At 52.4% G+C, this 14,588-nt stretch overlaps 7 protein-coding genes across 7 annotated transcripts; 2 read left to right on the plus strand and 5 right to left on the minus strand.

Moving 5' to 3' along the window:
• Positions 1–44: 44 nt before the first annotated feature.
• BD324DRAFT_623423 (Alpha/Beta hydrolase protein) lies at positions 45–2,257 on the minus strand. Its single transcript, XM_022015581.1, has 3 exons — positions 1,634–2,257; positions 1,453–1,582; positions 45–1,398 (listed from the first exon to the last, which is right to left on the minus strand). Exons 1-3 carry the CDS (start codon positions 2,016–2,018, stop codon positions 141–143), a joined length of 1,773 nt encoding a protein of 590 aa, XP_021871803.1. The 5' UTR covers positions 2,019–2,257; the 3' UTR covers positions 45–140.
• Positions 2,258–3,257: 1,000 nt separating this feature from the next.
• On the plus strand, positions 3,258–4,726 carry BD324DRAFT_641904 (PLC-like phosphodiesterase; the record flags this gene model as incomplete). Its single annotated transcript, XM_022017458.1, has 7 exons — positions 3,258–3,446; positions 3,517–3,548; positions 3,598–3,640; positions 3,711–3,786; positions 3,845–4,188; positions 4,245–4,357; positions 4,408–4,726. 7 exons carry the CDS (start codon positions 3,258–3,260, stop codon positions 4,724–4,726), a joined length of 1,116 nt encoding a protein of 371 aa, XP_021871804.1.
• Positions 4,727–5,081: 355 nt separating this feature from the next.
• BD324DRAFT_650363 (hypothetical protein) lies at positions 5,082–5,642 on the minus strand (the record flags this gene model as incomplete). Its single annotated transcript, XM_022018133.1, has 3 exons — positions 5,082–5,333; positions 5,408–5,451; positions 5,519–5,642. 3 exons carry the CDS (start codon positions 5,640–5,642, stop codon positions 5,082–5,084), a joined length of 420 nt encoding a protein of 139 aa, XP_021871805.1.
• Positions 5,643–5,905: 263 nt separating this feature from the next.
• On the minus strand, positions 5,906–7,420 carry BD324DRAFT_650364 (hypothetical protein; the record flags this gene model as incomplete). Its single annotated transcript, XM_022018134.1, has 5 exons — positions 5,906–6,759; positions 6,834–6,934; positions 6,994–7,047; positions 7,103–7,170; positions 7,298–7,420. The coding sequence occupies 5 exons, from the start codon at positions 7,418–7,420 to the stop codon at positions 5,906–5,908; spliced, it is 1,200 nt and encodes a 399-aa protein (XP_021871806.1).
• Positions 7,421–7,596: 176 nt separating this feature from the next.
• On the minus strand, positions 7,597–10,998 carry BD324DRAFT_623449 (hypothetical protein). The gene is made up of 3 exons (XM_022015582.1): positions 10,056–10,998; positions 9,200–9,996; positions 7,597–9,145 (listed from the first exon to the last, which is right to left on the minus strand). The coding sequence occupies exons 1-3, from the start codon at positions 10,730–10,732 to the stop codon at positions 7,737–7,739; spliced, it is 2,883 nt and encodes a 960-aa protein (XP_021871807.1). The 5' UTR covers positions 10,733–10,998; the 3' UTR covers positions 7,597–7,736.
• A 161-nt stretch (positions 10,999–11,159) lies between these two features.
• On the plus strand, positions 11,160–13,007 carry BD324DRAFT_600199 (ras-induced vulval development antagonist-domain-containing protein). Its single transcript, XM_022013914.1, has 4 exons — positions 11,160–11,918; positions 11,973–12,047; positions 12,101–12,586; positions 12,637–13,007. The coding sequence occupies exons 1-4, from the start codon at positions 11,194–11,196 to the stop codon at positions 12,983–12,985; spliced, it is 1,635 nt and encodes a 544-aa protein (XP_021871808.1). The 5' UTR covers positions 11,160–11,193; the 3' UTR covers positions 12,986–13,007.
• A 42-nt stretch (positions 13,008–13,049) lies between these two features.
• BD324DRAFT_579010 (Alpha/Beta hydrolase protein) lies at positions 13,050–14,214 on the minus strand (the record flags this gene model as incomplete). The annotated part of the gene is made up of 3 exons (XM_022013352.1): positions 13,050–13,124; positions 13,176–13,999; positions 14,061–14,214. The coding sequence occupies 3 exons, from the start codon at positions 14,212–14,214 to the stop codon at positions 13,050–13,052; spliced, it is 1,053 nt and encodes a 350-aa protein (XP_021871809.1).
• Between the last annotated feature and the right edge of the window lie 374 nt (positions 14,215–14,588).

Raw genomic sequence — 14,588 nt, forward strand, 5'->3', positions numbered from 1 at the left:
CGTGACTGCAGATTGTATGTACATCATGTTTGAGGCTTGATTTGCACGAGTTATCGTCGCTATGCATACAGATTTGATGACGATGCGTACAGAGTAGGATCACACATGGTTTCAAGCGGTTCAGATTAGATGTTGCTGACTCAGAACCCATCCTCCCTCAATTTTATCATCAGGCCACCATAGAATCTATCCAGATCGAACTCCTTCTTCCGCTTCTTTTCTCTCTCCTTTTCTCTCTGTTTCTCCTTTGCTCCCGCACTCGCTCCCTGCCTGGAAGCCTCTTCCAACTGTTGTCGACCAATCTCGGTGCTCTTACCACCAGGTAAAAGATCTGTGACCCAATCGAGGACTTGGCCGACTTGCGCAACGTCCCAAGAGGCAGACGAGTCGTTCTTCTTGTCCTGAGAAGACGACGACGACGACGACGACGATTGGGAAGCGCCCTTGGAGGGAGCAGGGAAGACAGTAGAAGCTTGCTCAGCTACCGCAGATGCCGTCTTGAGTATCTTGTCGCCCAAACCCAGATCAATCTCGTAGCTATGATCCCAATCTCCACCCGGCATCACGAGCTCCTCGCCTGGAATCTCGTCCTTTTCCGACTTTTTCGCCTGATCCTTCTCTTTCTTGGAAGCTCCCACGCCATTGGGCCAAATGCCACCTTCTCCACGCAAATCCCAGTGATGCGTGTCGTCCACCACACCCAGGAATTCGCCCCATTTCGCACTGCTGACGCTCACTAGACCGTCGTTGCCTTCGTAATCTTTGCCCGTCTTTCCCTCTGGCTCCGAGTATCCCTTTTCAGCTGCTGCATCGAGAACCAACTTGGGGAACCACAGGGGATGGAAGACGGAGAGCTTCGGGACGCGACCAGCGACAGACGTGTATTTGACATTTGGAGAATCCGGCGTTTCAGGGTTGAATTCGTCTCGTAAGAACCCGATGGTCAAGTTGGAGTAGGCAGGTGAGTCAAAGATTCCCAGGAGGTAGCGTGATAAAGCGCTTGAAAAGCCTGCGAGACCACCTGAATCTTTGGCGGCCTGTTCAGCCGAAGCGGCCAAAAGAGGTGATTTGAGGGAAAATGGAAGTCCTGATCCATCTTTGGTCGAACCAGCCATACTAGCGGCAGCGGCCATGGCAGCACCTGCTGCTGATCCTCCTCCGTTCGACCCCACACCAATATTGGCGGAACACCAATCCATGAATGGGCTTCCACGATGAGGTGTACCGATAGTCGTTAGTGATAACGGAGTGTAGGAAGTCGGTTTGATGATCGAAATGAGATGACGGACATCGAGCCCGCCCATGGAATGAGCTACAAAGTTGACCCCGGATCCACGGGGAAGAGTGTCCGATAAGAATTTGTGCATTTGTTCAGCGCGTTCTTTGACTGAGCCGGTACTGAATTCCGTCACGTCAGAAATTGAACCCCAACCTATGCAGCGGGAGGCTCACCCTTTGACTCCCACAACGAGAACGTTGGCGCCCATTTTGTCGCGTAGGACATCCAGCACCGAAGCCCAGTAGTGGAGTTTGAGCGAAGGAAAGAGTGGAATGGGTGTTGCCGTTGAGAAGCCGTAGAGGCCTGCAGAGGATACTCAGACCAGACCGATGGATGAAGGAAGACAGCACTCACCATGACACAAGACGACGACCTCTCTCGGCGGTTTGACAGCACCGGGTATGGACAAACGTTCGTCATTCATCAACCTATAAATTTCTGTCGGTTCAGCAGGTTCCTGAGGGTCCGGACCAAGCGATGGGAATCGATAATTGGGAGGTCCTCTGGAGCTTGAAGAGCCAGACGATGAGGAGGATGATGATCCAATCATACCTGGCGGCGGAGGGTATGATCTTTCGCCCCCTCTGCTGGTTTCAGCTGCTGCTGTAGCGAGTGCGAGCGAAGGGTAAGGATGCATAGCCTTCCCCTTGCCCTTGTTGAGGGTTACAGACCTCTCCATGACATGTTGAAGGATATATCGACATAATTGAACGTATCGGAAAGGAGAGAGGGTGGTCATTGTTATTTCGCCCCAGTGGCGAGAATAGGATGATCAACGAATGTCTTTGTCCGAAATTTGGAGCGCGAAGAGGTAGGTGGGGAGGGAGGAGGGAGGGAGGGAGGAGACGAGGGGATGAAAGGGGGAAAAGCGAGCGAGCCAGACGAGACTCCCCTCGCTGCTAGCTGTTGGACTTGTCCCTCAATGAATGTGTCTGAATGTCTAGGTCCATGTATAATAAAGAGAGTGATCTGCCAACCCAGCCAGCAGCTTTCAATTGCCTGGCGACCCACACACATTTTCATCGAAAACCGACGTCATGTTCCGAAGGAGTCAAGCCACGTGGAACTTGTTTCCCCCTCCCCAATGGAAAAAATGGGAAACGTGTAAACAAAGGGACTGTGGGATGGGATGCATAGGTACATATCAGTAGGATGATCTAGATTCAGCTCATACTCGTGGTGCTGTAGGACTTCCGGGTGTGGCTGATCTGCCCAGCACTTTGAGCGGGTCCCAGAAAAGGCTTGCGGCATGGTCAGTAGGTGTAGCTCTCTCTGTGCAGGAATGTTTGGGCGTAGAGAAGCCGCCACAGCTACAGTATCTCTCGCCCTCCACCGAGCAGCCTCTGTGTTATCCTTGGCTGACATGGCCACCTTGAAACGCTGTCACACCCCCCTTTGTCGATGCAGACCTACCTCCCTTCTACGCAGAAACCCCCTCGAGTATGAGCCTCCTATAGAGCCTCTCATACAAAGCCTCCAATGCGATGCAAAATAAAGTCCCGGATCCGAGGGCGGGGGCAAAAAAGATCACAACATGGGTTCCCTTTTGCTGCGGACATTTCATTCTGTAGCTGCTATATTCAGTCCTAGACAACTCAACCCTGTCTCTCGTCGTCTTTTGTGTGTCTTCCAGAAGCTCAGAGACAGTCTCTCATTCCTTACACCGAAACGCAAAAAAGAGGCCCCAGCGAGACATCATCTGGACCTCAACGCCGAGTTGAGCCATAGCGACGGCCCATCCTTGCACCGCGCTTGAGATCACCATCATTCCTTTCTTTCTCTCTTTGGACCTCGGCGACGCGAGAAGCTCACCGCGAGCGTCTTTCCTTCATCTCAGTCATTCTTTTGACCATACGATTCATTCTCACTTGATCCCCGACCCCGACGCTCGATCGTCGATCACAGACACCCGCCTCTGGTCAGGCGTGATTTTCACCATTCTCATCACGACTTTTTGCATCCAATACTCCTTACCACCATGATACCCCTCTTCCTCCTCGCGGCATCCTTGCTGTCCTCCTCAGCACTCGCAGCGACGACTTGCAATGGCGATGACTCGCTCTGTGATCGATCATACTCAAATATGACCTTCCTTGGCGCTCACGATTCTTATGCCGTCGGAACGAGCTTGGCAGATGATCAATCGAGCGGCGTGACGGACCAATTGGTGAGTGGCTCGGATCGGATCGAGTCTCCCAAATCGACAGAGACAGGAAAGCTGAACGCTGCTTCTTTAGAACGATGGAATCCGCACGCTTCAGATTCAGGCGTGAGCACTTGATTGTATGCCCCTTTGAAGCTGGGCTGATTTGCTTTAGCCACAATATGAGCGATGGGATCCATCTCTGTCATTCTGCTTGTGTAAGTCTCTCTCATGATCAGGACAGAGAGCGAGTGTGTGAGAGCCATCCGACTCACGATCCCCCTTTAGTCTCTCCTCGATGGCGGACTGATGGAGTCGTACCTTGCTGAAGTCAACACATGGGTCTCTGCGAATCCGAACGAAGGTGCGTCGCTCGTCCTCCTCACCCGGGCCCCTTCCCTTCTGCTGACCCCCGCCTTCAGTCATTACCATTGTCATTGTCAACAGTGATAGTCTCCCACCCACAGCATACGAATCGGCTTTCCAATCATCCGGGCTTCAATCCCATGTCTATTCACCACCTTCAGCGGCGATTGCATTCAATGCTTGGCCCACCCTCGGCTCGTTGATCGATGCCGGGACGACCGTCGTGGTGTTCATGAATTACGATGCGGATTTTAACCAAGTGCCGTGGATCATCGACGAATTCTCCAACATGTTTGAAGACTCCTACAACGATGTGGACACTACGTGGAGCTGTGCGGCGAACAGGAGTGGAAGCAATCCGGCTTCTAGCTTGATGATGGTCAATCACTTTTTGGACGTGGTGAGTGATGATCGGTAGCGCCGACACGACGGCTCGCCCTGACTCGACTTGCTCAGGTGTATGACCTCGCTGGAACGGCTATTTACATTCCCGACAAGGACGCCATCAATACGACCAATTCAGAGTCCAGTCTAGAGATCCATGTAGACAACTGCATGACTCTCTGGGGGTGAGTCGTGATCCTATTTGACAAAACTCCCCCAACTCACGGTGATTTAGCCGCCACCCCAATCACATCCTTCTCGATTTTTACAACTCAAATGGCAATGCACCGTTCGACTACGTCGCACAGCTGAATGGCGTCCCTGCACCGACGACCAACGTGCAAGCTGTGGCCCCGGGTGGTGGAGAGAACAGCAGCAGTGGCAACGGAACAGATTCTTCAAACCAAGCTCAGATCTCCTCATCTAGCAGGTCTTCGACAGGATCTGGAGGAGCGTACGGACGCGCGGGCATGTTGCCGACAGAGAGCTGGACTCTTACTGTCAGTCTAATCGGCATGGGCCTCGGTGGAGGTGTCGTCAGCTTGTGGCTGTAAGACCGATCGCCAAGGTCCCTGTCGGCCATTTCCATTCAGACTGGTCAATATCACAAAACAGACATGTTGTCACTTTATGCATCTTATCATAGATCTAGATACCCAGGTAATCCGCCGCGCCTTTCCTAAGCGTCATCTAGCCCTATACGGATTGAGCGTCCCACTGTTCAAGCATTCGAGCGAAACGGTGTCCAAGATCAAGAGGTGTGTCAAGCTGTTGAGTAGGGCTCTTTCTTAGCACTGGGTAAAAGTTGAGGCAGATCTGAGATAGTGTGCTTGAGATGCCTGTGTCTGATGTCAAAGGACCACGAGTAGCTGGCTTAGCGTGTCGAAATCATTTAGTGCCCCCCTCCCTCTACGCCAAGAACAATCGCTTGATTTCGTCCTTCTTCTCGAGTGGGACGGTATCGAAAGTCGTCTTCAGCGTCGGGTCGGAGCGAAACATTGTCGCTTGACGAGAGCTTCGAGTGGTCGATGCGGCGTAAAGCGATGAGCCAGCCCACTGGCTCATCTGGCTTATCTCAGGGTAAAGAGGCGAGGCTTTAGAGTTGGATGGGATGGGCGTAGATGATCCAGAAGGATGTGGAAGATGTTCATCACCCGCGACCTGGAGGAGCGTGGAGGTCAGCCTACAGCAGCGTGTGACCAAATGGAAAAGAATGTAAAGAATGGTCGACGTACCGTTGACATGGATGGAGTGTGTCGATGTCTGTGTCTTGGACTCTCTTTGGGTCAAATGACACAAAGTCAATGATCATCCCATATTTTGAAGCGGATGCGATTCCTGCTCACCTATACCACCGAGCGTGCCTTTGACCGCTGGAAGCCTTGCGCTTGGTCCACTGATGCTTTTCGTTTGATCATCGTGCGATCCTCGACGAGACTTGTCGTCCTCTGTAGGATTAGATCGAGCCATGGTCTGGGAGGCGTGAGTTGTCCAACAAAACGAAAATGATTGTGTGAGAGTTACGGACCTAGTGGCGTGTGTGGCAGGCAGCATTTAAAGGAATCAAGGTCAGAGAGAAAGAACCCCCTTGACAAGATGGAGACCGTCAACGAGCTTATCCGGGAACGGAGCTAGCTGAATCCGACTCCTCAGTCTTCTGCATCCCATGCTTCGGACGTATTAGAAGGATACATCGGAGGTATATTTTCCCCCTCCACACTACCCTCACGAGCCTAGCACCAAGAGTACATTTGCGGATCCAGCAACTCGTGCTCACCCTCTGGGCCATAGTAGGCTACTCCGAGTAAATGTCCCATGACCTCTGCACGATGTCCGTATTTCGCTTCTCGCCCTGATTCCGCTTGCCAAGCTTTGATCAATTCTGCGTGTCTACTCTCTTCCAAGCCGAATATCCATCCCTCTTTCTGGTCGAGAGGGAAAGCAATGGCGTCGATGACTCGGAGCAAGGAGGACAAGTCTCTAGGGTCCAGATTGTGAACATAAGTGATCAATGTCCTGCGTCCGAGAGACGCGTTGAAGGTCCCGAAGATGATGATAGTATCTTGGCTACCGCCGTTGTATTCTGATCTGAACCTCAGGCCACAAGGATCAGCCGTATTAAAATCCTTATCTTCCCAAGTCCAAGATCCTCGAAGGGGTATAAAATCGAGTAAGCCCACAGACGACGGATCCGTCGTATAGACAGTCTTGGAGGAAGTATCGACACTTTTCAGGGCGTCGACAGAACTTTGGCGTAACTCTTGACCGATACTTGGCAACTCGGTCGGACGAATTCTCTCCCACCTCTCGTCTCCTTCCTGTAAGGCCGGTGCTCGAGTCTTCCATATGATCTCACTCTGTTTGGTCTCTGGCATAACCCATCCTGGACGAGTCTGGCCGATGGTGCATTTCGAATAAAAGATGGACCCCACATCACTCCAGAGAATCGAGGCTATACCATAAGGAATGACTTTTCGATCCGGAGCCTGGGGAGGTTGGCCCCATAGTTCAGGGAAAGACGGGATCAACGAAGGGTCAGCGAGTATGTAGTGGAGGAGTTTGAGCATGTGCGAGGCGTATCCTCGTTCTGGTACATCGTGTCAGTGCCAAGCCAATACGCAGCAGGCAGGGCGGGCGGAATGCTGATGGTCCCAAACTCACTATGGTTCTGCACAGGGGTGACAACTGAAGCAATACCATAGACATGACTCTTTTCAACCTCGGACGAGCCTTTACGCTTGACAAGTCCAGTTCGACGTTGTCTGTACAAGCTAGGGTCAAACGAGCCGATAGCCCCATAGATGTCTTTAGACCGACTCACGTCGCACATGCTGACAGGATCGAACCTTGGGGATCATCACGGCGCACAAGTGCCCTAAGTGACCCATCAGCTTGCTATCCATTACCCTACGGGCTCGTCCCACACTCACCAGACTTGCAGAGCGCCGTCTTTCCCCCAATCTTCCTTGAAATCCCTCTCCGAATCGGTGATGTATCGCTGAATGAGTTTCGGCAGTCAGTGACATGTTCCGACCATTCACAGCTCCACGGATGAAACACGAGATTGAGAGCTTGTCTTCGGGACATGCGACATGCGACCTGCGACCTGCGAGTCGACTACTCACCTCGGGCGACAAGTGAGCTCCCCACGGGACCATACCTGCTGTACACCATTCCAAGAATTGCTTGTGATTCGCAGCGACGAGTGTACATTCCGAGAGATCCCTCAGCTCATGTTCCGATGTCATCGTGAGGTGCCTGAGGATGAGATCCCACCTGTATGGTTGCTAGATGGATCAGTTGACAGCGGCCCAGGCTTATTCCTCCCTCGGATGATCGCTTGAAATTGTTCGGCATGTCCGAACAGTCCGGAGCGGCATTATCATGTTCCGATGAGATTCTTCGATGGAGTGGTGTATATAGATTTAGGGGCTACATGCTGCATCCTCATGTATGACTCAAAAGGACTGGGATGATACATCCTTCCGCCTCGTTGCTGCGGTTCCGGAAACAATGCTCAAAGACCTTTCCACGTCCTGGCATCCCTCTGGCCCCAGACACTAATCACGGCCGATTCCACTGTCCGCCACCCCCACCTCCACCGTCGCCCGTCTGATCATGGCCTCCACCCCTTTCGCTCATCCTGATAGATGAATTCAGTATTGGCGTGGCAGTGTTCTGTCCATTCATTTGAGGCTGCGGTATCTGAGGCGACGCGAAAGGATTCGGGTAGTTGAACATCTGAGATAAGAGTAGATCCAGTGGAGTCGGGTCTGCTGGCCAATTGCCATCGGCAACTGATTGACCGTTCGAATACTGAGGTCCAGGAGGTCCATTCATCGGATGGTGCGCTGAATGAGCAGAATGATTCATGTTATTATTCTGGGCTTGACCGTTGTCCACCATGGGCATGTCAACCATATGGGACGGTACACTGGGAGGAGGACCATTATGACCGTCACCTACGCCGACGTGATGGTCCGTTGCCATCCATCGATCTGATCGATCCATGTATCCTCCAGGAGGCATACCATTCTGAACCTCGTGCGATAGCCCATTTGAAAGCTGAAGATGAGGATACTGACTAGGAGTCGTGTTAAGCATGGACGGGTGAGGTGAAGGGAGGATCCCGCTCAGAGGCGTATCGGATCGATCCGAAGGTAAATGAGGGTATGCCACCGTGTTTGATTGTGATTGTGCTTGAGGCGTGGCATTACCGCCCATAGCTCCAGACCCGACACTACTCGCCCTCTCGCCTCTGTCCATGCCTTCGACTCCCCTCACGTAATCATGTGCCATCCGCCTCATTGAATCCAGTAATCGACTGCACCCCTGCGCGACCGACTCGAACCGATGCTGAGATTCGTCCTGTGCGTTCGTCACGGCTGCTGAGCTCATCTTGTGTATCGCTTCACAGACTTGACGGAGAGTTTCGTACCAGAGAGGAACGAGAAATTTCGTGATTTCTCCCCCACGCTGCATGACCAAGACCGAGCTCCTCTGCATCTCCATCAAAATCTTGCACGCTTCCACGGCTATACAGCAGCATTCGTGTATTGGGACAATGACTGTCGGCTCCCGCGTCACCTCAGGTCTCGCTTCACGTTGAGGGAAATCCAAGGGTACAAATACTTGCGCCAGGTCCAAAAACAGTTGTAGAATCTCTTGACACTTTTCTCCACGGATCGTTCCCCAGTGCCACATGGCTCGTTTGATCGGACCATCAGGGGACATGATGATCGGAATCATATCAGGTGGATTACACGCTCTCGCAAGAGCGTATTTTGGCTTTTGACTGGTCGATAAAGCCATTGGTAAACCAGAAAAGGCAAGTGGACCACCGGGAACATACGCCGCAGCCATGACGATGCGAAGGCCCATCACAAAAATCGCATTTCCCTCGTACCGTTTCCTGAGATTTCGGTAAGTCCTCCAGCCGGTTTCGATTTTGCCAGAACGAGGGGCAAAGAGGCCTAGCGGATCCTTTGATTAGTATCTGCTCGAACCTGTAGGAGAATCAAACCTACTCATGATTGCATCGTGCCGTCGGTCCATCTCCTCGAATCTCTGTGTCAGATCTTGTACCTGATGATTCACGTGGGTGACCAAGTCAAACGTCGTATCTGCCGCGGCAACGTCTAGTGCTCCACGCAGTGAGCCGTACGCATCATGGACTGCGCCGATCCGGCATAAACGATCGCACACCGACAAGCGACCGATGAGATTCGAAACGGGAACAGAATTGGTGGACTTCCACATGTCCAGGCGATCCGGTGACAAGTATCTCTCGGCGAGGTCTCGAGCCTCATCGAGCGATTGAGGTCTGGGTGGCGATTCATTCTCCAGAGCCATACCCGCTTCAGCTGCGCAAAGCGACATCCAAGTCCAAACTTCGTCGACGTGGAAACCACCCGTCATCGTGTCGTACGCTGTCGAATTACGGACCTTTGTCGGGTAGTCAAGGGACGAGATGATGAGCATGCCTGAGGACGCCTGTCCGCGAGCTACTGACAGCGTCCTCGGGTTGACGGATTTGATAGGCAGGACACCGAGCGGAGCATGCAAGGACAGCATTTCCAAAGCTTGAGCCGCGTGTACACTGCGAGGCAGTTGAATCATGACATCGTCCCGTAAGGTGTTGATAATGGGAGACAGAGTTGAACGCATGTTGATGAAGACCGGGTCGATGGGAAGGGACAGACTGGCGATAAAGACGACGAGGGATAGGAGGAGTTTGTAAGCGGGATCCGTGTCGGCACGATGGTCCGAGAAGAGAACATCGAGAGAGTCTAGCCACGGGTGAAAGGTCTGTAGCTGAGCGACACTGCATCGCATGTAAGCTCTGACTTCCCTAGCGCGGGGTATTTTTTTGGGCGCACTCACCCATATGCCAGTCTGCGCCGCATATCCGCATCGACCACCTGATAAATGTTCACGTCGCTGCCAATCTCCAGACCTCGCATCACCACGCCTTTCTTGCCATACGCCACACTAAGCATCGCACAGACCAGTTCGAGGGGCCGTCCATGAAGTTTCATACTCTGACTCTGGGGTGAGTCCATCGGTGCAGAGGATCCGAAAGGAGGCATGACATCCCCCATCTCTTTGCTTCCTTGCAGTCGGAAACCATGAAGGACGTCCAAGGAATCATATTCCGTTCGATTGAGTCGACTAGGACCGGCTATATTCGATGCCTCAAGGTCACTGTTTGGACCAGAGAAGCTCCCATGGCGATCACCTCTGCCTCTATTCACATTGTCTCCCGAGATCTCATCGATGTCCCCGTCGTTCCTCGGACGCTTCTTCTTGACTCCCGATTTGGTCTCTTGAGTGGCATTCGGTTCTTTTCTTCTAGGTGGTCTAGTCTTCTTGGCCGTATCATCCACCACACATGGCAAGGCCAGGACTTTACACCGATGGCATGATTTTTCCGATGGCAGAGGTTCAGAGGAGGATGCGACGTCGGTATCTGGAAGTTCGCATCGTGTCTTACGGACTTTGCAGAGCTCGCATGATCGTCTCGCATGCGTTCGTTTGGCCTTTGGCTCCTGTACAGACATGTCCGGCCTGCGGGTCACTTCCTGCTGACTAGAGCGGCGAGGAACCGATGCAGTTGGAAGTGGGAAAGGTATCGTCCGGCAACGTTGGCTCCGTTTTAACGGTCAATCTTCAGGAATCCGTCGATATTACCGGATCGTTCTCTCCCATCGATATTGAGGCCCACTCTTCAGATGATCTTGATGATATCCGCTTTCTCGTATGCTGTGAACACAGTTGGATCTCAAGACGCTCACAAGGTTGTACAGCATGCTCTTGATATGAAAACATGAAAAACGACCGAGAAATGACGGCAATCGGTTAGATCGGGTATGATCCAGAGAGATGCGCCTATTAACAGAATGGGGTCCGAGCGCTCACAGATAGGCGGACTGGACCTGGACAGGTTGTAAAAGTCGAAGTGGGTTCGACAGAGAGCTTCTCTGAGCTTTCAGTTGTATTGTTGACAACAGCACGATTGAGAATGGCTACAGTTCATCCGTCTCGGCTTGGCCTGGTGCGAAATGCAGAGATCAAACGAGCTGCACCACCAAGCAGGGAAGAAGAGCTGAAGCAAAAGCTGTTGGATAGACGGAACGGATCAGCCGCGCATAATGGACATCGGTCAGATAGGTCGTATAGGGATGATGACGAGAGATCTCGTGGGGATCGTAGACGAAGGAATAGCGAGGATGAGATTAGAAGGGATCGTATCAGATGGGAAGACCGTCGTTCTCCCTCACCTCGAGGCTCGCTTCCTCCTCCTCCTCATCGCCGTCGATCACGCTCGAGAGAAGATGGACGATATGAAGATCGTCCTGGGTCTCATCGCGACAGACATGAAGACCGTTCGAGGGACACGCACGAGTCAAGTCGGTCTAAATATCGAGATGTCGATGATAGATCCCGTGCGAACAGCTCAGACCCTCGCTCTCGGGATGATTCGCGTAGGGCCTCACCCTCGTACAAGCCTTACAATGGGAACGGCGGTAGTGGCCCACTTCCACCGCCTCCTCCAACTTTGCCCGTCACTGCCTACGGCTATGGACCCAATCGAGGAGACCTAGGGCCTCCTCCTCCCTGGCCTGGACCTGGCCATTCTAATGGCGGATCCCCAATGCGCATTGGGTTTGACAGACCTCAAGGGAGAGGTGGTGGTAGCGGCGGTGGTGGTGGTGGTGGTTGGAACAACCCTGCTGATCTGGAAAGGTGAGCATGAGCGAAACGTTTGCTATTATGCGGCTTCCTCTAACGATTTGCAAGACGTCGTATGGATAGAGACAACATGACCCTTTCCGTCTGGCCGCCCTCCCCTAAGCAGCCCTACAAAGATGACGAGTAAGTGGCGCGTGTTTAGATCGCACCGTATCGTCTGCTTATTCCATTCGCAGTGAACTGGAAGCCGAACACAAGGAAAGACGCAAAGCTAGAAAATCGAAGTCTAAAAGGTCGAAGCGGAGATCACGCTATTCTGACGAGTCTGATTCCGACACCGACTCTGAAGCTGAACGCCAACGCAGACGTAGACGAAGAAGGAGGGAAAGGGAGAAGCACCGACACGACAGCTCTGACGATGATGATCGAAGGAAACGGGCCCGCTCTTACGACTCGGTTGATGAAGAACGAGACAGGAGGCGACGGAAAGATTCTGTGGAATCAGCGAGGGAAAAAGACCGCAAGCGAGAGAAGGATGGGGAAAGAAGTGAGGAAGATGATCAATGGGTCGAGAAAGGCGCTGGGAGTACCACCGCCTCTCAAGCTGTTGTCAGCAACTCACCTACGGCCTCGAGGTTTACCGGTATCAACGACAAGGATGAAGATGTTGAAGTTGGACCTCAGGTGCCTGTTGAGATCAAGGACAAGATTGACCGCTCGGCGTGAGTTACCACAAGAAACCTCAACTGGGGACCTGGCTGACAAGTTCTAGCTACTCCCACATGCTGAAAGGTGAAGGCGAGGCCATGGCAGCGTTCGCGGCATCGGGTCAACGAATTCCTCGACGTGGCGAAATCGGTCTGGACTCGAGTCAGATTGAGGCGTTTGAACAATCTGGTTATGTCATGTCTGGATCTCGACATGCCAGGATGAATGCTGTTCGATTAAGAAAGGAGAACCAGGTCATCAACGCAGAGGAGAAACGGGCAATCCTCAAGATGCAGAGAGAAGAGAGGTCTAAAAAGGAGGGTGCCATCATCGGTCAGTTTAGGGAAATGCTGGATGATAGGCTGGTCCATGTCCAGAATCAACAGCGGGACCACAAGGCCGAGAAGGAGTAGTGAGCGGAAATGGGGATCTCAGACTCATGTATGCATGCTGTCAAGACCAACCACGTGAGTCTCATCAGTTTTTGACGTGCTTGTCCACAAAGTCCATGGTGGGGACAATGTACTCGTTCCAGTACTTATCGTTCGGGCCCTGAATCCAGGAATTCAGCGGAGATCTCGTCAGGCGCTGAAGACCACTCACAAGGGCTTTGCTCTCAAAATTATGACCTGCGCCTTCCTCGTACAATCCTAAGACAGGCACGTTGAGGGCTTTTAGCTTATTCTCAAATTGGTAGCTCTGCTCGATAGGGACAGCCTCATCTTTCGTGCCGTGGATCAACACCGTTGGAGGATACGATTTCTTCTCGTCGATCATGTAGAGAGGCGAGATCGACTTGAGCTTTGAGATGAACGCTTCGTCCGAGTCGTAGTTTTCTCTCCTCAATCCAGCCTTGAACAGAAGGTGATTCGACGTGAGGTACAAGTAGACATCCATTCTCATTCGATCCTTGTCCGTTACTTCGTATGGTGTGCCCCACATACTTGACAGGTCTTTGGCACTTCGTTCCGGCGGAAACTCCCAGAAGAAAGCTCCGGACGTCATTGCTTGAGATGAGTCTCGACTGGCTGCTGCCTTCTTTACTTCATCGAAGGGATGGGAGAGACCATCCAATTTCTCCGGTGAGACCTCCTCGTGATAGTGCGCCATGGAGAGATCGACCACGCCATACAGATCCACAACGCATCGAGGGGAAGGTTCGAGCAGGATACCCATTTGTGTACATAGGGATCCACCTGCTGAATCGCCTCCCACGGCATACGCATCGAGATTGATGGCGTCTTTCCCGACGAGATCAGGGAGGTTTTTTCGACACCAAGCGAAACCATCCATCACATCCTTGATGATATCGTCGATGGACACTTCAGGAATGTAGCGATATCCAACGCTGACGATGTGATACCCTCGCGAGGTAAACGCAGGGTTCACCCACCAGTTAGGCCGCCAGTGTTTGCCTGCAATCCATCCTGATGTTGGGGAGTAGTGAGCCACTACTCAGCTTGCCTTTGGCAACGAAGGAAAACTTACCACCACCGTGGATCCAGAATATCCACGGAGCGTTCTTCGCTCCTGATCCAGCTGCCCACAATCTCAGAGGAACGGGCACTCCATTCTCAGTCTTGAAGGTAAAGTCTGTGAAGCCACCGGGGCAAACGGAGAACGGCGCGACGGCGGCTGACATGAGGATCAAGCACAGAAGAGATATTCAAGATTTCCAGAAGAAAGGGTGCTTCGGAATACTTGGAGTCAGCGTATGTCAAGAATCAGACTGGCTGTTTGTAGTGATAATACGGAGTAAAGATAGCACGACATGGTCTTAGGAGATCCCCGAGGTCGGATGATGGTTCCGGGTCTCCGGCAATTCGGACCAATTCCCCGGTCCATGGAATGTGGTCATTTAATAACATCTCAGCCAGTCAGTCAGTGAGCGGCCCCGGGACTCGTACAGTTCTGAATCCACCTTCGCATCATCAATGGTTCCATTTCCCCTTTCGCCTTGATCCAATCAGCAACTGGTAGAATAAGCAATGACAAGCGGCTGCGTAGGGGATGACC

The sequence above is a fragment of the Kockovaella imperatae genome, assembly GCF_002102565.1.
Source record: "Kockovaella imperatae strain NRRL Y-17943 chromosome Unknown BD324scaffold_5, whole genome shotgun sequence".
Taxonomy (NCBI): domain Eukaryota; kingdom Fungi; phylum Basidiomycota; class Tremellomycetes; order Tremellales; family Cuniculitremaceae; genus Kockovaella; species Kockovaella imperatae.

Bases quoted from the DNA above. Each gene is read 5' to 3' on its own strand.
- BD324DRAFT_623423 (XM_022015581.1), bottom strand. From the start codon at position 2,018: ATGACCACCCTCTCTCCTTTCCGATACGTTCAATTATGTCGATATATC. The intron at 1,583-1,633 runs GTGAGTGCTGTC...TATCCTCTGCAG, and splicing joins GGTCGTCGTCTTGTGTCATG to GCCTCTACGGCTTCTCAACG. The intron at 1,399-1,452 runs GTGAGCCTCCCG...GACGGAATTCAG, and splicing joins CTCGTTGTGGGAGTCAAAGG to TACCGGCTCAGTCAAAGAAC.
- BD324DRAFT_623449 (XM_022015582.1), bottom strand. From the start codon at position 10,732: ATGTCTGTACAGGAGCCAAAGGCCAAACGAACGCATGCGAGACGATCA. The intron at 9,997-10,055 runs GTGAGTGCGCCC...CATGCGATGCAG, and splicing joins CGGCGCAGACTGGCATATGG to TGTCGCTCAGCTACAGACCT. The intron at 9,146-9,199 runs GTAGGTTTGATT...AGGATCCGCTAG, and splicing joins ACGGCACGATGCAATCATGA to GCCTCTTTGCCCCTCGTTCT.
- BD324DRAFT_600199 (XM_022013914.1), top strand. From the start codon at position 11,194: ATGGCTACAGTTCATCCGTCTCGGCTTGGCCTGGTGCGAAATGCAGAG. The intron at 11,919-11,972 runs GTGAGCATGAGC...ACGATTTGCAAG, and splicing joins AACCCTGCTGATCTGGAAAG to ACGTCGTATGGATAGAGACA. The intron at 12,587-12,636 runs GTGAGTTACCAC...GACAAGTTCTAG, and splicing joins GACAAGATTGACCGCTCGGC to CTACTCCCACATGCTGAAAG.